The 25,959-nt window shown below is 35.6% G+C and overlaps 2 protein-coding genes across 2 annotated transcripts; both read right to left on the bottom strand.

Moving 5' to 3' along the window:
• Positions 1 to 274: 274 nt before the first annotated feature.
• On the bottom strand, positions 275 to 2,724 carry LOC108193971 (protein NRT1/ PTR FAMILY 3.1). The gene is made up of 4 exons (XM_017360835.2): positions 2,589 to 2,724; positions 2,263 to 2,480; positions 1,480 to 2,042; positions 275 to 1,352 (listed from the first exon to the last, which is right to left on the bottom strand). Exons 1-4 carry the CDS (start codon positions 2,662 to 2,664, stop codon positions 455 to 457), a joined length of 1,755 nt encoding a protein of 584 aa, XP_017216324.1. The 5' UTR covers positions 2,665 to 2,724; the 3' UTR covers positions 275 to 454.
• Positions 2,725 to 6,028: 3,304 nt separating this feature from the next.
• Positions 6,029 to 10,991, bottom strand: LOC108196737 (dihydrolipoyllysine-residue acetyltransferase component 4 of pyruvate dehydrogenase complex, chloroplastic). The gene is made up of 6 exons (XM_017364159.2): positions 9,929 to 10,991; positions 9,469 to 9,660; positions 9,293 to 9,380; positions 9,115 to 9,185; positions 8,941 to 9,024; positions 6,029 to 6,427 (listed from the first exon to the last, which is right to left on the bottom strand). Exons 1-6 carry the CDS (start codon positions 10,811 to 10,813, stop codon positions 6,323 to 6,325), a joined length of 1,425 nt encoding a protein of 474 aa, XP_017219648.1. The 5' UTR covers positions 10,814 to 10,991; the 3' UTR covers positions 6,029 to 6,322.
• Between the last annotated feature and the right edge of the window lie 14,968 nt (positions 10,992 to 25,959).

Below are 25,959 nucleotides of genomic sequence, written 5' to 3' on the forward strand. Positions count from 1 at the left end.
GTAATTTATGTTAGAATATTATACATTTTTAGCTAAAAGAGTCAATAATCACGTTTTATAAAAATATATATATATATTTGTCGAGTATTTTAAATAAATATTTGAATTGGACATTAAACAAGTTTTTAATGGTTAAGTTCGTTAAAGATTTATAGATAAAAATCTCGCGAGAGAGGTTATAGTAAAAACGTTTTGAATTAGTTATAATCAAAAATACTTCTTTAAACATGTTATAAATTTTAAAACATGTTATAATTTAAGGTTCGTGGATACGTTCTCGATTAATTTTTTTTGTATTTTATTGAGGAAAATAGTAAAATACACTAAACAAGACCCTAAATGAGACCTCCAAATATATAGGGCCTCTTAATAAAAATCGACATAAGATGTTAAAGTAATTCAAGAACTGTTTCGGTATCTGCATTGTCTTATTGCATTTCACTACACAGTAAAACTAGACGTGTGTCTTCAGTTCGACATCTTCGTGCTCCTCCACATAATCTTGGGCTGTACTGTGAACCTGAATCGGTTTAAAAGTGTACAATCTTGCACAGAAAAGGTAGTATATAAGGTTTCCAACTTGAAGCATTGTGATCAACCAGTAAAAGTACTCTAGCTTTCCCCTGTTTAAGTTATTGTTGGGAAGCCAATTTGATCCATCAGGCTTTTGACTGAACTTGTGAACCAGTGAAACCAAGAGGGTACTTATATAATTCCCAACTGAAATGGCCATCCAGAACAATGCCATAGCTGTGCTCCGCATGCTCTCGGGTGACTGATCGTAGAAGAACTCGAGATGGCCTATTGACATGAAGGCCTCAGCTATCCCATGGAGGCAGTACTGCGGTATTAGCCAGAAGGCGGATATGGGGATGATGGCATGAGGCTTGTCAAGTAGTCCGGACTCGAGGGCTACTTGTTTTCGCTTTATTTCCACAAAACCTGCTACAAAGGTTGCTAGTACTGAGATTGCGAAGCCAATTCCCATACGAGTTAGGAAGGAGATTCCACGCTCAGTGCCTGTGAGTTTACGTGTGAGGGGGACAAAAATGCGGTCATAGAAGATGATTGTGGCGAGCATGGAAGTTAAGGTGAAGACGGACATGGAGCCTGCTGGGATTTCGAAGGATTTTGTGAGGTGTCTGTCCATGGTTTTGGCTTGTTGGAGGGAAAATGTGCCTTGTTGAGCATAGGCTGTGATTAGAAGGATTCCAGCTGCCCATATAGGTCCCATTCTAATTATGGACTTCAGTTCCTCGACTCTATGCACCGTGTTTAGTTTCCAGAGATTCGGAGTTGATGAGGATTTTATACCATCTTCTGCAGTTACAATGGCTGCTTTGTCCAAAAACCTGCAATCATGCCAAAATATGAATCAGTATTTCATATATCTTGTATTTGGCAACTGTTAGAATATATGATCCCGCTAAGTCCTCATCCTAACACCTCGAGGTTTTAGAAGAACTGGTGAGTGCTTACGTCATATGTTTGCTGTGAAGAAGCTTTCCAGCCACAGAAATAGGGGCATCAAGATCCTGATTCTCATAGAGTAACTTAGGATCAGAAACCATAGGCAGATTTCTCTTCCTAAACGCAGCAACTGATACTTGTACCAATCGAGTGAAAGGGCTACCAGCAGGATCCAGATTCCGATAAAGAGGATATCCAACTATGAACGCAATAATTGAAAGGGCCATTGCCACAGTTGGAATTCCTAGTCCCCAGCCCCATCCAACATTATCCTGTATATAAACTACTACAGTCACAGCAACTAGCATAGATACTCCCATGCAGAAATAATACCAGTTGAAGAATTTCCACGTAGCCGTCGCTTGTTTAGGATCCTTTTCATCAAACTGATCCGCGCCAAATGCCACCACACAGGGCCGGATCCCCCCTGATCCTATAGCCGTCAGTAGTAGCGATACATAAAGGATTGCTAGTTGCCCAGAATTCGCCTCTTGGCACACTTGACCATCCCCTTTGCATGGTGGAGGCCTTAACTTTGGCAGAATTGCTGATATGGTTAGACAAATCATTCCCTGCCACAATTTAACAATACATTAGAACCAACACTTAAAATAACATCACCACTTGAGCACGATCAGATAGCCCAAGTGATGGGTTTATCCTCTATTGTCCCAGAACACCTGGGTTCGACTCTGTCTCACCCCGAGAAATATCAGAACACATACTCATTTGTAAGGGGTATAAATAAGTGTGTTTATAAGAAGAACACTAGAAGATAGATCGAGGGTGTACAATTTGATAGATGATAGAAGCAATAGTAATAGTCCAGAAGCGTCCGGCATATGCATCAGAAATGAATGCACCGAGCAGAGGAGTTAAGCTTGCAGTTCCACTGAAGTTGGTGAGAGTATTAGCAGCTTTTGTCAATGGCAAGTTGAGCTGCAGGGTCAAGTAGCTTATCATGTTGGCCCCAAACCCTACCACTGCCAATTTCTCACATATTTCATTTGCTGCACCCAAATATCACAGTACCCTATCAGTATTACATGTACCAAAGATGAAGCTTACCAAAGATAGATCTAACTAGCTAGGCCTAAGAAAACATATATGAAGCTTACCAAAGATGAAAGGCATGGTGATCATTCCACCCTTTGCCCTTCTCACAGAGCCATTTTTCCTATCCGTGATTTCCATCTTCACAGTGGTCTTTCAGCTTCTCAGTAGTGATACAAATGGTTCTGCAACCCTCATGTATTTATAAGCTGCAGGAGCATGCAGCTACCAATAATTATTCCCCCCTTTTACATGCAGTAACTTTCCGGCGTACAACAGAAAAAACGAGAGAAATATCATTGAACTAGCAGTAATTTTTATTATTTACTATGATGCTTTTATAGGTCGTGTAATAATTTGTACAAAATTTTGGACGATTTGGCCTTATATCAAAAACTTATACTTCTATATTTTTTTTCTAATTTTTAGAAGAATACTAATTTTAGATAGGTGATCATTTATATATATATAAATGAAATGACTCATATAAAGACAAGAAAGAATACGATAAGATTATTGTTACCTGATTTTATGGGGTAACTTTTATATGGCTATGATTTTTTTATTGCTTTTTTTATTTGGGATAAGCATGGCCAGCAAGTAGCAAAAGTTTGTTTAAAAGTATATTCAAGGGTCAGAAAAATAATTTGTACGACGTTATGCAGACAAAATTTGTTACAACACCTTTTTGTTATAATCACATACTCCTTCCGTCTTGTTTAGTTGTCACATTTGGTTTTGTACTAATCAAATTAAATGAAATTTGACTGAAATTTATTAATATTTTATCAATTAATAAAATAAAAAAAATATATCACAGAAAATAATTTTTAATCTATTTTAAGATGTAATTTTTGTTTTTTTAAAATAATGAAAGAGTTACTTATAATTTTTAGTCAAAAATTATTCAATTTGACCAATAAAAATAAAAATGTGACAATTAAAAAGGAACGGAGCGAGTATTTTTTTTATAATTTAGTGCACTCTCCTTATTTCTTTTCATAAAATTTGAAGATAAGCAAGTCATGAAGACTGGAGTTGCCGTTTTGTTTTGCTGATATGTGTAACAACCAAAGGAGAAGCGGTTTGACCTTTTGACCACAAATTTCAGCGAGCGTACACAATACATGCATATACTTATATCATGCTTACGAATATGTTAAGAGATAAGAGCAATCAAGAGTGACACCGGAGATGAGTATAAGATAAAATTAATAATACATTCTGATATGTGATAAAGTCAGGAAAAATTTAATAATTAAATATAAAGTATATTATATGTTGTAATTTTGAAGTAATATTTATATCATTTTTATACAATTTTTGCACACGGTCCGGGAGCTTGGACGGCCCTGACACCTGCACCGACTTGCGTAAGTGCATTATGTGTACACACTACGCAGCAGCAAAAGCACAGTTATTTTAACGGGCGTAGCAATCCTTTTTTAGTTAGGTGATATATTATTATTGACTTCCACTTTCTTAATAATGTGCACAAAAATTTATATTAATAATAAATATCATAATTTGAGGCCGAAATGTTTTAAATATCACCTAAATGAGAATGATTCACAGTAAGAATGTCTAAAACTTAAAACATGTCACAAATGAAAATGATTTACGATCAGAATGATTCAAACACCATTCTAATTAATTGTTTTATACTAATAGTTAAACCTCTTTAAATAATAGTCTAAAACTTAAAACATGTCGAGAATGATTAAACCAATTGAAGCTGAAATATCCTAAATATCACCTAAATGAGAATGATTTATAATAGGAATGATTCAAACACTATTCTAATTAATCGTTTTATACGAACAGTTGAATCTCTTTAAAGTTATAGTCCAAAACTTAAAACATGTCATGAATTTCGTTAGGTGATATTTAGGACATTTTGTCGACATTTTTACCGTAAATCATTCTTGACATGTTTTAAGTTTTAGGCTATTATTTAAACAGGTTCAACTGTTGGTATAAAACGATTAATTAGAATAGTGCTCGAATCGAAATTTTTGGACGTATGGAAGAAGCAAGTGGAGCAGTGGGGGTAAGCTAACCAACTAACAAAGGGACCTGGACATGAATTGTCCCATAACTCAGAGAACACATGTATATAAGGTTAATTAGGCTAGATTTTAGACATGGACCATCCATATAATTGTCAAGATTTGTGTCAATAGTGACACAACATAATGCATGCCCTTATCATTTGAGTTTAGTGCTCCTTCTTGTTCTCATGAAAGCAACCTGTATATTCTGCAGGTCCACGTTTTCGGGCACTTTATGACTCCAAGCCTCTTGTTTGAAACCTTACTGATGAATCATGGTTCTGGTGAGACAATCTGCTAGTGCGGTTGTAAAGTTTGATATGATCCAAGCCGGCCAGAGAACGATGGTCACGCTCCAAAGTTGTTTCCTTTTTGAACTCGAACTCTTTACGATCCAAATTGTTGCTATCGAAAGTATGTAATGGCACGATCGATTAGATTTCTTGAAATGTTGATAGACCCGAGAAGATGTAATGGCACGATCGATCAGATTTCTTGAAATGTTGATATATCGTGATAATTGGTGTAAGAAAAAAGAATTGTGATTGATGTGTTAATAATTGATTAAGTGAGTCGAAACGGATTACATGCAGGCAAGGCAACATGCCAAGATGTGTAAAAGTGGCCTAATTTTGAGATGTAAAGCTCAAGGCTGAATGTTTGTAAAGGTTAGTGTATCTCATGGATTGTTTGCTTTTGTGAAATCGGCCGACCCTCCTTAAAATTTAAGATGCTTATAAATCTTAATCCAATTTTTTCTCAAAAGAGAAGTCTGAAACTCTAACATATTTGCTTAACACTATATTGATTCTGATTAAATTTCCGATTAAGTACCGATCAATCCAATTAATCTCTAATCAGTTCAATTAATCTCCGATTAATCATTGTTCCGTGACTTCACCGATTAAGTCCGAGAACCACTTTTTACAACACTGGTTAATATACTGTGTCAAAACTCCAACATTAAACTATGATTTTTACTTTGTTGAACTACTATTCTTTTGGATTTTGGACCTAAATGATGAATGATTGACGGTAGGAATGTCGCTATCTACTGAAGAGATACGAATGTAACTTATAGAGTTATAGTGTGAATTGGTTTGATAGTTCACTGTACATGGTATCCAGAAGACATAATTTCAGTAAAATAGACAACATAGTTAAAACTAGTTCAAATACTTATAAATTTACAGGAACCTTCTGTATTTCGACATGCGCCATTCATTAAAACACGACATGTATATTTGTAGAACAATTTTCAGAAAGTTCTTGTAATTTTGAAAAAGCTAGTTAAAATGTTTCTGGGATTGCTTTAAATGAGATGTGAACTAAATTTAGTTGCTGGAAGAAAGATGCTCTGTTCGTTAGTCCCAGTGACAAGTTCAACAAAGTAGCACAGGGCGGGACTTGAGAGGCAGAGACAGCGACACAAGTAGCACCGGAGAGCTCGAGTATAAGAAAGACAGTTACGAGTTGAATTCAGCAAAGCGCATGGTTGCGGACTTTAAATTCCTCAACATGTAAGTATACAAATAGAAAATCCTTATTGCCCTCTTTCAAAATCCGCTTAAAACTAACATATCTAACAAGGTAGAACCTAAGGGGAAAAGAAAAGAAAATCTGTTTAAGGATGAAGAAGAAAAAGTTGGGAAAAACTATGGATGCAACTGCTGCACACAGGTTTCGACAGGGTACACTCACTCACTTTGATAGTAACAGTATGACCATCTCCTAACCACTTGATACATCTACAATGTCAGGCTATCTGGGTTCTCAATAATCTTTGCAAAGGTTTGGAGGAACGCAGCCAAGTCAGCACCATAGATGACTCTGTGATCTGCAGTAACATTCACCTACACAATATTTACAACCAAGTCAGTATACGAGCTTCCAAAGTTGTTAAAAGGGCATTAGAGCACAACATCAAACAAAAGCTTTTGCTTCAATAATTAGAGTGGACCTAGTGGCATTAAAACTGAGCAAAAAGGTAATGGCAAGATTGATTGAGAATCTCTATCCGAATGATTATCTAGCAATCGTTGTTCATATGCACAGATAAACAAAGTTCAATACAAGCTTGCACCTTCTCATTATCAGAATCTAATTGTGCAATGTTTCTATATTCTTTGGCAAAGATATCCAGAAAACAATCAAATCATAAGAGAGTATAATAAATGATACAGTAATATACAAGCAATTTAGTTGTTAAAGTTCATTACTCATTGAATTTTGTGCATCTCCATGTTCACTTGTCAATAAAAGCAAATAACTATGTGTCATGTACTATTTAAAATTTATGATATTCATTCTTCAGAACAACAGCAGAAAGCCTCATAACATGCACGGAAATTTTCTCAACAAAAAGAAAATTAGAAGCAAAAGTTGGTGCAGGTTTTAAGCATTTTTAAAGCTCACCAACTAGTAAAAATCTCACAAAACAACACTCTTAATATAGGAAGGTCTCAGAAAAATTAAGGATAAGTATAGATATCAATCCACAAAACAGTAAAAAGGATATTGCAAAGCTGTTTTCTGGTATTACATCTCGAAGATGGTAAAATTCAAGAGCAAGAACATTGTGCAAAGACACGAAAATTTTGTGACATCAGAGGTCCATACATGTACATCGCAAATTTACCATCACCTCCAAAAAGGGGAGACATATTAGTTGAAGCACGCCAAGATGTGATAGTGGAAAACTTTACTAAATTTGACATCGCAAATTTACCATCACCTCCAAAAAGGGGAGACATATTAGTTGAAGCACGCCAAGATGTGATAGTGGAAAACTTTACTAAATTTGACCTGATTATTTATATTATATTTCCTGGAGGTTATCACCCAGTAAGTCAACATAGTCATTCCACATGATACGACATTAAACTTAATCCTTGTGGTATACAAATTTTGCCTACCAAGTCACTAACAAATTTTACTTATGTGTTCGACAATCTACCATGGTTGTACATCAGAATGAAGTGCATATACAAATCAAGTTATAAGTATTTTCTATCTAATTACAAGACCATACTACGAAAAATTATACTCCATCTGTTCCTACATACTTGTCCACATAATTTTGCATGCATTTTAATTTTTAAGGCGCATATAATAGCTACAAGTTATATTGAATTTTCTTTTTGTAAATAAAGTTTTGAGTTAAAATTCTTACTCAGAAAAAAAGAAATTCTGAATATAACTTGTGGAATTAAAATATAATATGCACCTCAAATTACATGCAAATAGTAAAGAGGACTACAAAATGAGAACGGAGGGAGTATATCTCATCAATTTTTAAAAGATTGATCCAAATTGTGATTTTAGAATGCATCAAGTCATTATGTGCTCACACTGAAAATGACGCCTAATAATTTGTGGCACACTTTTAGGTACAAATAGAAATTACAGACCCTGTAATTGCAGGTCCCTTTGTTTTTCTCTTGATCCTATAGCTAAGTAAAGATTCTATGATGCCTACAAGTAAATGTCAAAAATAAAAAAAATAAAGAAAAAACTGTGAAAATTTTGTTTCTCTGGTCCATTTGACTATCTTTCGGATGCATATTTATATGAAACCCAAAATTTCTTTTGAGAAATTCTTTTCTCAGTTTACAGCTTTTCCTCCAGTATGACCTGTAAGAGCTAGGTCTAATATAAAAATGTTCGAGACTTATAAACTAATTGTGCTACCAACACTATTGAAGTATGTAGTCTTCTTAGTGCAATATTAGCAATTTTCAGATTCTGATGTATCCATATAATATATGCTTCCACAACATATAAAGCAATTCTGATATTAGAGCAAGAGCAAATTATAAAAAATTGGAAGTTAGAAAATAATGCAGACCAGAAACTGGTAATAATTATAGCATCAGGCACATTTGTTTGCAAATGGCAAAATAAATCTATTGCATACCCATATTTTTTACCACAGAATTGAGAACAGGCTGATGCACCTCGAAAATGGTATTCACTTAAAAAAATTAGGCAACATTGACCAGCATAGGCCAGTACTTGAAAATATAACGCATATTTGAAAAATTGCTATTCTGGAGTTTCCAGTAAGTGATGCTATATATCGGAATACTAAACTTAAGTGAATTTAAAAATTCTTACATTTATTATGATGAAAGTGATAATTATATTCTTACGAGACCGTAGCAACAGGTTTATGAGCCTAGTTACCTTATTTCTAAAACTCAACATTTACAACAACTCAAATCAGTTAAGTTCATAAGCACATAGCAAAACATACAAATTCATAAGAAGCATTAAAATCATAATGAGGACATATATGAAGAATTAGTAGGCTTTTGTGGAAAACAAACAAGAACATAAAAACAGGAGGCTTAGATGAATGACTCACCAGCATTTTGTTTTTAACACTGAAGAATCCATCTTTGTCGGCCACGACAGTAGGCTTAGATGCTCCAACGGCCATAATAGCCCCCTGCAAGCCATTCAATACATTTACTATACAGCTAGCTGTAAATGAGTACAAGACTCCCGATAGACGTAAAGAGTAAAACCAAATACTAACCTGGCCAGGAGGAAGGATAGCATCAAACCTGTCAACTCCGAACATACCCAAATTGGACAGGGTAAATGTCCCTGTATCAAGAACCAGTATATCACAAAGTTAGTCAACTTAGAGGAGATTAACAAAACATATTCATATATCTTCAAAAAGAAGGTACTAGATTAATAGTTAAGTAGACCTGAATTATACTCATGGGGCTGAAGAGTCTTCGCTCGGGCTTTCTCAACAAGCTCCTTCCATTTTTGTGATAATAAATAAAGATCCAGCTAAACCACCCAATGAAAACAAGCAATTAACAAAATGCAGTCAAATAACAACCTACATTATTATAAAAGTTCGCATAAACTGCATTACCTTATCAGCATCCGGAAGAACAGGAGTGATCAAACCCCCATTAATTGCCACAGCAACGGCAATATTTATACTACTGTTGTATGTAAAAGTCTTACCATCTTTACAGCTAGAATTCACAACCGGATGCTGAGCCAAAGCCATTGCAGCAGCTTTAGCCAACAAAGCAGTCATGGTGACACCCTTTGGTTTTACCTGAGAACATACACTAGTATTCAATTACACTGGCCATTCTAAATATCCCAACTTTAACTGATCAATCTTATTGATCATCACAATGTTCTCTACCAATTCAATTTTTCCAAAATTAAATATTATATACTTAAATGAAGCATAAAAACTACTAGATATATCACAACATCTTGATTAAACATATAAACTATTCTAAAATTTATGGCAATTAGAAACAAACCAGACTTAAAACACAATGCATGACAATTCAAGACTTAAAACAATAATGTACCTTCTCATAAAGTGCATCAAGCGCATCAGTCGACACAGGATACCCAACCCTAAAAGTCGGCACATTCAAACTCTCTACCATATTCTTCGACACAGCAGCTTGCATTGTCGTAAATGGAACCACAGTAGACCCTGGAATCTCTGCAAAACTACTCTTCCCCGCCGCCTTCACTGGCTCTGCAGCAGCTGCCACTGGACTCGCAACCGGAGCCGCAGCAACACTCACACTCTTTGACACAATTCCAGCAGCCGCCTCAATATCCCCCGGCGTGATCCTCCCAAACGGCCCACTCCCTACCACACTATTCACATCCACCTTATGCTGCTTCGCCAACTTCTTCGCAAACGGCGTCAACACAATCTTCCTCGGTCCATCCGCCGGCGGAGCACTCACTTCCGCCACCGGAGCACTCACCGGCGCCGGCTCCGATTTTGTCGCGGGGACCTCCGAAATTTTCGCCGGACCTCCCGAATTTTTCGCTTTCGCCTTAGCCTCCTCAATCTCGGCCTCCGACTCCGCCAGAAGCCCAATCGGAGCTCCGACGGGGGCAGTCTCACCCTCCCCAACAACAATGGCAGCTAAAATCCCGTCGTAAAACGTCTCCACATCCATATCAGCCTTATCGGACTCAACCACCACCACCGACTCGCCCTTGGACAACAAATCCCCCTCCGATTTGATCCAAGACACGATCTTCCCCTCCGTCATCGTCGAACTGAGCGCCGGCATGAAAATCTCCCGAATCTTCGCCTGAATCGGGCCGACCCGGCGCGCATTTCGGGTCGGGTTGAAACCCACCCGGCTCAACTTAACCGAATTCGACACCGAAGATGAGAAGGAAATTGACGGCGTAATAGTAGCTTGGAGAAGCAATGAGGCCGACATTGTCGCGGAGATAGATAGAGAGCGTTGGAGATAGATACAGAGAAGTTGTATGCAAAATGTGTGTATAGGTTTAGATATAGAGCGGAGGAAGTACAGGGGCGGAGATGACGAGGGGGAAGATAGTTGGCCTACTCAATGCTGTGCATTGTTATTATCGACTCTGCACTCTTGCTTACTTGGAATTTCTTGTTTTATTTTTCTCTTGTTATTTATATTTCCAGAAATATTTTTTTTTGCAATACACTTTTGTACCGGAAACCGGCTCACGGGGTGCCCGCGGGTCAGTTTGGGAGAATTATAAACAATTATTCAACTCAGCCTAATTATTCCGAGATGGTAAATTTTAAACTGGTTATAAAAAAAAATTATCACATAACCCAACCCTAATCACTATATTTGGGGTTAGCTCGAGTCGGTCAGGTTGAGTATAAAACAAAAATATTTAAAAATGAAAGCTAAGCAGCAAGCAATTTGATAGTTTGCACAACGTATATTGGTTACAAGGTACTTCAACCTCATACAGAAGTCATCTATCTGTTTATTTTCTTTCATACTCAACGATTCAAACCCATCCTTCATTATCTATATTGTTGATGCTTGACTCGCCAGCTCTTTGAAACATGGTCTAACCGCATACCAGGCCTCTTTGGCCATGCTCTTTAATGCAATAGAGAATAACATCTCCTCTGGTATACCTTGGCAATGGCCAAGACCACCATATCGGTTCTCTCTTTAATCACTGACTTGGGATGGCTATTTTCCACATAATCCCACATCCTATGCGCCAGCATGAATACTTTCATTTTCATAGCCTAAGTTGTATAGTTTTTCTTGGTCAGCATTGGGTTCATTCCAAACCCTCCATTATTTTCCTTGCTCGTTTGTGACATCGTTATCTTTGGGAGGTACTTTGGCATTCACCTTTGTACCAGGCTGTGATACAAATTATAGAATCCTCACATCCACTCTTATACGTATATATTAGTTGTATAATAAAAACTAATAAAGGAAAGGAGTAACAAGACATGCACGTCTAAGACTTGCGTCTTTTGGAATCTTGGAACCCTACTTCTTGGTTGCCTCCTTGTACCGATGCTCCAAAACCCCTAGCTTTTTCCAACCCCTAAAGACTAATAGAGAAGAGAGGAATAATTGAAAGACCAGAGTTATTTTCAAACTTTTACATCACTAAAACTAATGAAATAATAATGGACTGGTGAGATTATTTTAGAATTTAACACTCCAATTACCTACCAAGCAATGGATGCCAACCTCAAACTTGGGCACTCAAACAAATAATCTACCAATCAACACAGTGGTTGGACATAATAAATTATGTCACCTTATTTCGGTGCCTAATATTCTTCGAGAAAAAATTAAAGAAAAAATAGTTACATCTGATTATGTCACTAAGTGGCTAAGGTTGGGTGTTAAAATCAATCTAGACTAAGCGCAAGAAGAAAATAATTTTTTCTAAACATATAAGTTAAATAGTTTTATAATTCAAACCCTCTTAGTCGGTCTGTAAACCTAAAAATCCACATCTACAACCAAAATCACAAACATATAGATTAATTTACAATTACAAGTACACAAAGTGATCCCCAACCTAAGAATCCACATCTACAACCAAAATCACAAACAAATAGATTAATTTACAATTACAAGTACACAAAGTGATCCCCAAAGAAAGAACAATGAGAAGAGTTGTAGAAACTCAGGATGAAAGCAAATTAACGCACAAAGTTAAGAATTAACTTAATTAAGAATGAATGCTAATTCTTACCTCTTTTACGGATTTGGTATCAGCGGAGAATGAGTATAGGGATGTGCATATATAAATAATTTGAAATTGGGAAGAAATGGTGGATGTAGATGATAAGAAAAATATGAAGAGGGTAAATAAAAATAATTGTAAGAGGATCTTTTATAGGAACCTTCCTTATGTTGGTGAGCTTTTTTGAGAAAATATTTTTGATTTTTTTTCAAACTTTCTTTTGCAGGTTTCTATAAACATTAGAAAAAGCCTTGCACCGTGTCTTTTATTTATCTTTCACTTTGTGGATATATATTTAAAAAAATATAGAAGTCGCTCTTTATTATCTATATGTGAATTAAATAATAGTAATTAATCATATAATATGTCAAATAGGATTGGAATTATATTGTCAAGTAATTGGAAGATGCAATTTGAAAAGAACGTAAATATCATATTTTTTTAGGAAAATTAATTTTTTATAAAAATGTAGCTTTTTATTTTGAGTTTCTCATTTTTATTGTTCTAAATTTTTATTATAGCGTGATCTCAAAGTTCAAAATTTTGTTAATATATTATGACCTAATAGTATGGATTTAAAAATTATATTTAAAAAAACTAATTCCACAAATTTAATGATTTACTTGTTTTGCATTTTTTCACTAACTGGGTTATTAATTTTCATTTTCAATTTTAACATTTATAATATGAAACTGAATTCAAAATAATAATCAAAATTATAACTATATTTTAGAAAGATAATGATTTAAACTTGTTCTCTTTCCAACAACAAAATTACAACTCAGTTGGCTTATTATCACATGCTCAACCTAGATATAAAGGACTTTAAAAAAGAAGACACGTGGAATTAATATTCTCCGTACAAATAAAATGAAAATATTTAGGATAAAGTAATGAATTTTCACATCATAGACTCACATCATCTATATAACTCATTACTCTTGTATTTATGTTATCATATATATATATATATATATATATATATATATATATATATATATATATATATATATATATATATATATATATATATATATGACACAGTTTAATCATGAAATTATATTTATATCTTGTTTGGAATCAATAATTACATCCAGAAAAATCATGTAAACCATGCATATCTTTTTTAAAGTCGTTTAATGTTATTAACTAAAAATTTAGGGGTGCCAACTTCAAATATTTTAAAAAATATAAAAACCAAGAACTTTAACCATCACAAACATACATAAACTGTGCAATCGTTAGAAAACCCCTTACCATGTGTTCGTTAGAGATTAATGCCATAACTTTATAGTTCACATGTCCAAGGCCAAGGTGCCAAAAATGTGCAACCTCATCAGAATGTAATAGAATGCAACTTGGTTTCACAGTTAAAATTAATAGCTTATACAATCTTTTTGGTGATCTTTTAACTTCCATAAATAACTTTTCATGCTCATTACAAACCCACATATAATCTCCTTTTAAGACTAATGTATTTCCCTTTTAAGACATTTGCTCCAAAAAAATAATATTACTCCAAAGATTGGCACCATAAAGTGATTGAGCATTTTCTTTTGATGTTCGTAGTCGAGGCATCCCCAAATCTTACCAAGCTAGTTATTCTTTTGTTTAATTCCATGAACTTCGACTCGTATCCCTTCATATGATTACTTAACCATTATGAAGGTAACACAAGTTTGAATCAACTTGTTTCCTTTCACTTCGAGTTAACAACGTTAAAACCACTCGCCTCTTGTTCAACAGCATCATGTCACCTTCTCCTTTATCGTATTTTGCCACCGACAAAGCTAGTTCATCGTCCTCCAGTTGAGTCATGTTAATTTACTATCAGGGATCCTGCTTCTTCTTTTTTTTTTTTTTTTCAGTTTATGGCACTCACCTGTGTAATGCCCAAAGATGCTAAAATAGTAGCACTAAACCCTACTTTTGTTATGACATCCCCGCCTTCACCTGTTCATAGTAGAATCCGCTTGACTTCTATTTTTTCGTCTTTGCAAGCAGTTTCTTATGTTCACTCTCTCTCTTAGACTATTCTTCTTTAATGAAAAGAAGTCCACCACTAGCCACAGTTTTGCCTTTCACCCTCTCTTCATGTGCTTTCAAATCCTACCTCTTCTTCTACCGTCATCTAGTCTAGGTCTCCAAGATGTTCTGGTATATATGTGATTTGAAGAAACTTTGTCGGATTGAAGGAGTTTCTTCACCATATTTGACTCAGTTACTTCTTCTCCTAAGGCCCGTATATTGGTTACAAGGCACTTCAACCTCATACAGAAGTCATCTATCTGTTTATTTTCTTTCATACTCAACGATTCAAACCCAACCTTCATTATCTATATTGTTGATGCTTGACTCGCCAGCTCTTTGAAACATGGTCTAACCGCATACCAGGCCTCTTTGGCCATGCTCTTTAATGCAAGAGAATAACATCTCCTCTGGTATACCTTGGCAATGGCCAAGACCACCATATCGGTTCTCTCTTTAATCACCGACTTGGGATGGCTATTTTCCACATAATCCCACAGCCTATGCGCCAGCATGAATACTTTCATTTTCATAGCCTAAGTTGTATAGTTTTTCTTCGTCAGCATTGGGTTCATTCCAAACCCTCCATTATTTTCCTTGCTCGTTTGTAACATCGTTATCTTTGGGAGATACTTTGGCATTCACCTTTGTACCAGGCTGAGATACAAATTATAGAATCCTCACATCCACTCTTATACGTATATATTAGTTGTATAATAAAAACTAATAAAGGAAAGGAGTAACAAGACATGTACGTCTAAGACTTGCGTCCTTTGGAATCTTGGAACCCTACTTCTTCGTTGCCTCCTTGTACCGATGCTCCAAAACCCCTAGCTTTTTCCGACCTATAAAGACTAATAGAGAAGAGAGGAATAATTGAAAGACCACAGTTATTTTCATTTTCATATATCGAGCATCCCATTATTATTCATTTTTATTAAGGAGTTAGTTAGTAGTTTTATGCTTAAACTTGATCGTTGTTGAATGCGATGACAATGTCGAATATCAAAAAATATCGTAGCTCAAAGGTAGATGATGGTATGATAGAAGGTGTTGGTGTAACAATAAGTAACTCATGGAGATGCAAGACACATGATCATATGTCATTAAAAACAAAAGAAATTCGTATGAGGAGCGACATTGGGATAAATGCATCTAGGATAATAGATAAGCATGGTCACATGATGAAAAATTTTAAGGAGCAAAAGAAGTAACCCCAAGATTGAGCACCGATAATTTGAGTACCATTTTTTTCTTTTTCTCCTAGTGGCATTAAATATGTAAAAGAACATATCTCAATACTAATAAATTCGCATAACTAGTGCATATAATTATCAATTAAACATATCATACTCAATCTAAATGAACAATTAGATAATAAAGTGACATAGTTCATACTGTTGACGCAAAATTTGGTGTGTTTCCAAGAAAAATTAAAATGTCAAAGCTACACTAACATATATATATATATATATATATATATATATATATATATATATATATATATATAAACACACAGGGTAGTGAATAATGATTTGACATAAGAACTGCATAAAATGATTAACTAAACACATTATACTCAATATAAATGAACAATTCAATAATAAAGTGACATGAGTTAAATCCATACGGTTGACGCAAAATTTGATGTGTTGACAAGAAAAATTAAAATGCCGAACCTAGAATAACATTTACATAGCCCGTTCACGAGAGATAAATCCTGAACAAGTCTCTCTTTGTAACCCTCTTACGGCATATTGGGCATTGTTTCTTCTTTCGCAAAGCAGAATTTATACAATTCTTGCAAAAAACGTGCCCGCATCTGGTTGTCGTAGGTTGAAAAAATGGATCCAAGCAAATTGGACACTGAACATTGTTCTCTGGAGCTTGAGGTTCTTCCCTAGGTAGTTGAGGCGCACCTGAAATTGGATTCTGAAAGAGAAACAGTTTGCATTTCATAGTAAATAATCTCCTTAGTTGCTTATTAGTTTGTATAGGTATATATGGTGCTCCTAGAATTTCATGAATAATCCTAGGATGGGTATACAATACATAGTTCAAATGGTACATATGATTGATATTATTTTACATTAAGAAAAAGAAGATTATAGTACAAATATATGATTATTAACTTTACATGATTAGTACTCTAACTTTTTGCATGTAATTAAAGATATGCTTTATCCTAAATATAATTAAACATAATATAGGAGAAGTGAAGAAAGGGTGTAATGCTCTGTTTTGATATTCATACACTCCATAAAGTCTAAACTGAAAGATACATTTCAATATTAAGAAATTATTGAACCACCTTATCAAAAAGTAATTAAAGACTCCCAGAACTCGTCTTCAAACAAATACTGAAGTATACAAAAACAATTATCATTATATAAGTTTTTTAATAATACTTATTATTATTAGACAAATTTATATTAATACACAAGATTTATTTCAACCCCGACCTTTCACAAAATTGTAATGAAGACCAAGAAGCTATTGGTAACACCGACAAATATAAACTCTGTGGAGAATGAAGCCAATAAGAATAATTTGTCAAAAAGATTGATAACAGTTTGTTCTGAGTTAAAGATATATAACTTAAAAACTATGTTAGACTTTCCCATGTTGTAGACCCAAAAACAAGATATTGTCAAAAACAATTGTTAACAAATGAGTTCTAAATTAATGTATTTAACTTAAAAGGTGAGATGGCCTTGTATATAGTTTGTAAGTATTGACCACCTGCCACTATTATGGGTACAACAACTCTAACTATCATTAAACATAATATTCACTTATTACACTTCTATAATAATTATAATTTACAAAATTCAAATTTTACAAAAATTAAAGACTCTACAAACCAATTTATATTTGTTGGTGTTAAATAATTATTCATTTCTTTAGAAATGATAAAATAGTATATTGATTTTTCTAAAATAAAATTTATCATTCTCAAATAAATTCAGATGATAACCTATATTTGGGAATAATATTTTACAATATATTTTTTAAATACAAGATCATAAATATTTTTATATCTAAACAACAATAGTTTGAATAATATTAAAAATTTTAACTATTTTACATCAGCAGGTTTGTGTCCCCCGAATCTTAGGGTACATGTTCCTTATTATCAAATTATTCTCTTATTTGGTTCTTTTAGTAATAACCTCCTTTTAATCTTAGAGTAATTGATTTGAGTAATAATCTCCTTTTATATATGTGTGCGTTCTACTATGTGTGCCGGGGAAGATGTAGGTGTGCTTGCATCTTCGGCAATTTCATAATAATATTGGAATAATATTCTTGACTGCTAAGACTAGTGAAAATGACTGTGACATAGCGGGTAGCATAGATTGTACCTAGCTTCTTAATGAGGAGGCATGATATGGGAATATGTATTCACAAATCATCACATCTCTAGGGGCGTATGCATATCATACAACCTTGTGTTGTGTGATTTGTCTTCCCTCTATAGTCTGAATATATGTGCGTAATGTATAATCCCTAGTAATTATGCACATAAAGTGTTGTAATTAGGCACCTACATTAAGCCTTTTTTGAGAAGGCAACAAGTTACATCATAGTGTGAGAAAGACTTAAGTTGCTGCATTTCTTAAAGTGTGAGGAACATTTGTGAATTTGTATTTGCATTAACAAGAACATGGGGTATGTATTTAATTGATAAAAGAGAGGTGTGTCCTAGTCTTTCGTGCCACCGTTTCTTAGCAGCGTGACAAGCATGAGCCCTAGCAGTATTAATTAACTAGACCCAAAAACTGTTTGGTTGTTCAAGAATATTAGCTTAATTAGTGTGTTAATCGGTCATCAACCTAAATTTTCTCAAAAGCTTTCTATTGATTTTAAATTTATCATCTACACACAAAGATTTATATGTGTTGTACTCATAGGGCATAAAATCTCACCAAATGGAACATTCCATTTTCTCCAGGAGGATGTTGTGGTATCACACGTGGCTCAAGCTGTTGCTGAGCTTCCATTGGATTAATCTCGTGGAGCAAATCGGGAAAAATGGAAAGACTATTTGGATTGTTAGCACTGGGGCGAAGAGGAGTTGAAGTTTCCATTCCGTTAACTGGGTGGAGCAAATCCGGAAAAATTGAAAGACTATTTGGAATGTAAGCAGATGTTGATATTTGGTGGCCAACAGGAGTTGAAGTTTCCATTCCATTAAGTGGGCGGAGCAAATCAGGAAAAATTGAAAGACTATTTGGAATGTAAGCACATGTTGATATTTGGTGGGGGCTTGTGTTATCCATCTTCCAAGTGCCTCAAATTAAATTTCTGTAACAAAAACTAGATGACTTCAACAAAACATCACAATTTGAAAAATTAATTTTCAAACTTTTACATCACTAAAACTAATGAAATAATAATGGACTGGTGAGATTATTTTAGAATTTAACACTCCAATTACCTACCAAGCAATGGAGGCCAACCTCAAACTTGGGCACTCAAACAAATAATCTACCAATCAACACAGTGGTTGGACATAATAATTTATGTCACCTTATTTCGGTGCCTAATATTCTTCGAGAAAAAATTAAAGAAAAAATAGTTACATCTGATTATGTCACTAAGTGGCTAAGGTTGGGTGTTAAAATCAATCTAGACTAAGCGCAAGAAGAAAATAATTTTTTCTAAACATATAAGTTAAATAGTTTTATAATTCAAACCCTTTTAGTCGGTCTGTAAACCTAAAAATCCACATCTACAACCAAAATCACAAACATATAGATTAATTTACAATTACAAGTACACAAAGTGATCCCCAACCTAAGAATCCACATCTACAACCAAAATCACAAACAAATAGATTAATTTACAATTACAAGTACACAAAGTGATCCCCAAAGAAAGAACAATGAGAAGAGTTGTAGAAACTCAGGATGAAAGCAAATTAACGCACAAAGTTAAGAATTAACTTAATTAAGAATGAATGCTAATTCTTACCTCCTTTACGGATTTGGTATCAGCGGAGAATGAGTATAGGGATGTGCATATATAAATAATTTGAAATTGGGAAGAAATGGTGGATGTAGATGATAAGAAAAATATGAAGAGGGTAAATAAAAATAATTGTAAGAGGATCTTTTATAGGAACCTTCCTTATGTTGGTGAGCTTTTTTGAGAAAATATTTTTGATTTTTTTTCAAACTTTCTTTTGCAGGTTTCTATAAACATTAGAAAAAGCCTTGCACCGTGTCTTTTATTTATCTTTCACTTTGTGGATATATATTTAAAAAATATAGAAGTCGCTCTTTATTATCTATATGTGAATTAAATAATAGTAATTAATCATATAATATGTCAAATAGGATTGGAATTATATTGTCAAGTAATTGGAAGATGCAATTTGAAAAGAACGTAAATATCATATTTTTTTAGGAAAATTAATTTTTTATAAAAATGTAGCTTTTTATTTTGAGTTTCTCATTTTTATTGTTCTAAATTTTTATTATAGCGTGATCTCAAAGTTCAAAATTTTGTTAATATATTATGACCTAATAGTATGGATTTAAAAATTATATTTAAAAAAACTAATTCCACAAATTTAATGATTTACTTGTTTTGCATTTTTTCACTAACTGGGTTATTAATTTTCATTTTCAATTTTAACATTTATAATATGAAACTGAATTCAAAATAATAATCAAAATTATAACTATATTTTAGAAAGATAATGATTTAAACTTGTTCTCTTTCCAACAACAAAATTACAACTCAGTTGGCTTATTATCACATGCTCAACCTAGATATAAAGGACTTTAAAAAAGAAGACACGTGGAATTAATATTCTCCGTACAAATAAAATGAAAATATTTAGGATAAAGTAATGAATTTTCACATCATAGACTCACATCATCTATATAACTCATTACTCTTGTATTTATGTTATCATATATATATATATATATATATATATATATATATGACACAGTTTAATCATGAAATTATATTTATATCTTGTTTGGAATCAATAATTACATCCAGAAAAATCATGTAAACCATGCATATCTTTTTTAAAGTCGTTTAATGTTATTAACTAAAAATTTAGGGGTGCCAACTTCAAATATTTTAAAAAATATAAAAACCAAGAACTTTAACCATCACAAACATACATAAACTGTGCAATCGTTAGAAAACCCCTTACCATGTGTTCGTTAGAGATTAATGCCATAACTTTATAGTTCACATGTCCAAGGCCAAGGTGCCAAAAATGTGCAACCTCATCAGAATGTAATAGAATGCAACTTGGTTTCACAGTTAAAATTAATAGCTTATACAATCTTTTTGGTGATCTTTTAACTTCCATAAATAACTTTTCATGCTCATTACAAACCCACATATAATCTCCTTTTAAGACTAATGTATTTCCCTTTTAAGACATTTGCTCCAAAAAAATAATATTACTCCAAAGATTGGCACCATAAAGTGATTGAGCATTTTCTTTTGATGTTCGTAGTCGAGGCATCCCCAAATCTTACCAAGCTAGTTATTCTTTTGTTTAATTCCATGAACTTCGACTCGTATCCCTTCATATGATTACTTAACTGATAAGTGGTATTTATACACACTTATAGGCCTTCATTTCCACTTAAATTGGTTGGTTGTACTTAAGTGTTTAGTGTCTTTTGATGTGTTTTTATTGTTTTTCTGTGCAGGTCACGAGTTGAGGTGATGAAGTGAATTTCTATCATTTTAGGTTGGTTTTGGTGCATTATTTGCAAGAATAGAGAATTATGGATTCACCGCGACTTGGGATTTTGTGGGTATATCTTCTACAAACCCTCACGAGAGCACACTCGTCCACTAGAGCTATCTAGGGGTTTAAAGGGCTTGTTGCATATGCTAAATGCAACCGTGATCACCTACGGAAGTGGTACTAGAAGCGAGGAAGGACATGCACGCGAGAACGAGCGAGAAACGAAGAAACGAGGCTGTCATCACAGACACTAGCGCGCCCGCGCTAGTGCCAAGCGCGCCCGCGCTACATCTGGTGACTAGCGCGCCTGCGCTACACTTAGCGCGGCCGCGCTCCGCAGAAATTCCCCGGGCCGATTTTTACAGCTTTTCTGATGGATTTTCGCAGCGGTCGAGGCCCGGTTGACTTAGTCAATGTAATTTTTATTTCTCGTGTGTAAAAAAAACCCTAGCCTCATAGTCGTAGTAAGAAGTTTAGTAGAGAACAATATCGTAGTTTTCAGTTTAATCATTCAAGCACATTATCAGTTGTATTAGATCGTTCTTCGCGAGGAAGTGACAGTTTCGAGCGAGATCGTGAACTTCAATCTGTAACGTGTGATCTTTATTATTAATTCAAGCAATTTTATTCCATTTAATTCTTGTCTTTTATTTATAATGTTTTCACTAGAACCCATGATGTCGATTAGTTCGATTATGAACTAACCGCCTTCATGGGATTCTAATGGATTTATCGATGTAATCTAGTAACGAATATTAATTACTTGATTTTGTGACGTACGTTGATTTCTTTGCATGAGCCGTGCTTATTCTTCTTAGGAGCGTAGCTAACTTCTAAGTTGTTTGTTAATTCTTTCTGAAGCGAGAGTGGATGATCGAATTTAGAACTATGCCATGTAAACATAGGATTATGTGAATGAAACATAATTTGTGGTAGACTTGAACTATTTTTATCACCCTGTGTAATCACGATAGACGACTTGTTATTAAACCGCTCTGCTTACACTACCGCTATAGAGATATAGGGTCTGAGCTTTGTTGGTGTCCATGAGATTTCTATCTTAATTGTGGATTTTGATTGGTATGATATGTGTGCAACGAGAGTTGGCATGTATTACTTTCGTGTTGTCTGATTAGGATCAACAGTCGCATGTTAATCAGTAATTTCAATTCTAGATGAATTCGATAATGAAATTAGAATCCCATGTGTTTTCCTATTCTGAATTTGATTAGTAAATTTAATTATTAGTATAAAAGAAACCAATCCTTGTTAATTGTCTTGGCAGTGATAATTGATCATACATTGTTGCATAGGTGCGTATTCTTAATTCACCAGTCTCTGTGGGATCGAACTTAATATATTACTTGTGATCACGTGCGCTTGCGTGTAGATTTTTGCGAACAAGTTTTTGGCGCCGCTGCCGGGGACTCGGTGTTAATTAATTAGTTTATGTACTTGTCTTCAGTGTGCGTTAAAATTCACTGACTAGGATTCTATTCTCTTCTCACTTTTCTTCTTTTATTTATTATAGGTACTTCGATCGCGTTTTTGCAACACGTTCTAAAGCTCATAAGGAAGCAATGGATTCATCTTCTTCTTCTGATTCTGGAACAATGAATTATGCGAGGGTAGCAGTTGGTATAGCGACACGTGAATTTTCTCGTTTGAACGTCAATGATAATAAGGCTGACACAATAGAGCCAGCGATATCAGCCAGTGGTATTCGCATCAAGCCATCAATCATTCTCAAGCTGCAAGATACTATTCAATTTGGGGGATCTGTTCTTGAGGACCCAAACCTGCATCTAAGGAATTTCGAGAAATTCATTACTGAATTGGATTTCAATATCGGACCTAAGGATCTAGTGAAGCTGAGACTTTTTCCATTCACGCTACGGGATGTAGCACGATCGTGGTTTATCTCTCTCTCGGCAAGCACTACTAATAGCTGGAACAAGTTGGAGAAAATATTCTGTACAAGGTTTTATCCTCTAATCAAAGTATCAGCTATCAAAAACACTGAAGGCAAATTCTCTCAATTCTCGGGAGAATATCTTTGCCTGGCTTGGGACCGATTCAAGAAGATTCTCGAAAATCTCAATGAAGATGACATGCCTCCTGGAATGGCAATTCACTACTTCTACAGAGGTCTTAATAGTCATTGTAGAGCAGTGTTAGACGTTGCAGCTGGAGGAACTCTTTGGAGCAAGAGCTTTGATGATGCTTACGAGCTGATAGAGAACTTGGCCGCTGCTGAGCACAGAGACCTAAAGTGGAAAATTCCAAAAGAAGAAGAATCAGAGGAGGATGAAGCGGTCGAAGTCACTCAAGAAATCCAGATGAATAATTGGCACAGAATTAGAGCTCACTCAGACTCAAATTCTAATGCATGTGGAGACACTTGTCCTCTATTCTCTGCCAGTGCGAGCAACCAATCTGTAATTCAATCACCTGCTGTTTCGACATTGAATGAAGCACAGTACCGAAGAATAATCAGGCGTATTGACATGTTGGAAGAACGAATTGGTCGCTTTGCTGATATACTAACGGATTCTCTTGCTGAAGCTTTCTTGGCACTAAACGTCAATGTTACGTGGGATTCGTTTGGCTATGGAACGAGGTATCCTCCACAGGATACTTCATCAGAATCAGAGTAATTCTGGACTTCACGTCGAGCTAACGACGTTAAACAAGCGCTTCGTGGAAGGCAACCCACGCATTGGAACCACATTGTACCATTGTAAACCCCAAAAACACAAAAATCGAAAAATTTCAGCCTCCGGTGTCAGACACTAGCGCGCCCGCGCTAGTGTCAGGCGCGACCGCGCTAAGTTGCACAGCGCGCCCGCGCTATACTTAGCGCGGCCGCGCTACTGACTGCCGGACCAGCGGATTTTTCCCCCAAAAATAGTTTTTTTTTTTCGTTTTTAAAAGCCCACAATCCTAATTTTGCATGCGTAGCCCGAAATACATGCCATAAAACCCTAGCTCAACTCTCCAATCCTTATATAAACACAAAACACATACCCAAATCCCATTATAATTCTCTAAACCCTAAATTATATATACACATCCATACACACAACCTTCATCCAATCTTTCAATTCCAATACACATACACCTCTTGCAACTCTAATCTCTACCAATGGCACCCAAAAGAGCAAGAAGATCACAAGGAACGAGCACCCAAGCCCCCGCATCTAGCGATTCTTCCTCGATGGGTGAGGTTGAGTTCACCTCGGATGGTGCGCGAACCGAGTTTCAACGGCTTATGAATAAGTCGTTAGTTAAGGAGAGGGGATTCTTACCCACGGCGGAGGATGGCGAGCTCTTGAACATGATTCAAGAGCGGGGTTGGGAGTCTTTTTGCGAGGCTCCGGAGGCGGTTCCTTTGGCTATTGTTCGAGAGTTTTATGCTAATGCCAAGGAGAACCGAGATGGATTCACGGTGGTACGGGGAATCCGGGTAGATTATAGTGCGGATGCGATCCGTAGAGTTATTGGGGGGCGTGCCAGGCGCCGTAATGAAGAAGATTGGGTGGTTGAGAGGATTGGGCGTGCTAAACGCCGGTTTGATGATGATCCAGTTGATCTTGATCGATTGGTGTATGATTTGTGTGTGCCGGATACAGCTTGGAAGATGACACAACCTCCTTTGCCGGCACATGTCTCTTTTCCAGCAGCCGGGTTGAACCGGTATGCGAAGGCGTGGAACGCCTTCATATGTGCTAACATCATGCCATCTTCTCATGGGCATGAGGTGACAGTGGAAAGAGCTATTCTGCTCTTTGGGATTGTCTCGGGCAAGTATATCGATCTAGCACATGTTATCCATCAGGGGATTCTGAGGTTCTTACAGGGAGGAACCACTGGTGCCATTCCATATGGCACAATTGTGACGAAGCTTTGTCGATCGAGCGGTGTTCGTTGGCCATCCAACGAGCAATTACAGTTGCCAGCGACACCTATTGATCATTCGGCTATCAGTCGGATGACAGAGTGGGATGGAGGAGTTCCCCACCCTCGAGGCCTCGGGTACTTATATGATGAGATGCCAGGGGGACGTCCCGAGTTTGTTAGGAGGGAGCAACCTAGAGCTTCTGGAGCTGGTACTTCTCAGACGGAGAGGAGCTCCGAACCGATGGGAGATGTCCACTTTCGCCGATTAGCGAGACGGATGGACGCCATGCATGACATCCACCAGAGGTTTGCTTTTGATATGACACAGGCTCTAGGTAGTGCTTTTCAGGCACAGGGGGTCACAGTTCAGTGGCCAGTATTCGGAGCAGGGATGCAGTATCCTCCACCAGATTCACCTCCAGCAGAGGAGGGGGAGGACTCGGACTCCGAGTAGGTATGTGGGTGCTCTAGCCTTTTTATCACTTTCAATGGGGACATTGAAAATTTTAAGTTTGGGGGTGGTAATCTAAGGAAGAGCATATTTTTTTTTTTTATTATTGCATGTGTTAGTTAGTTCATGTAGTTCACGTTTTTATTTTATTTTATTTTGCTTTGATTTATTCTCACGTTTTCTTTCTAATTTTTCTCATATTTTCTTTATTTTTACATGTGTAGTGATAATGGTAGTAGTTAGTATCACGAGCATTTGCA

Source organism: Daucus carota, chromosome 7 (genome assembly GCF_001625215.2).
Source record: "Daucus carota subsp. sativus chromosome 7, DH1 v3.0, whole genome shotgun sequence".
Taxonomy (NCBI): Eukaryota; Viridiplantae; Streptophyta; class Magnoliopsida; order Apiales; family Apiaceae; genus Daucus; species Daucus carota.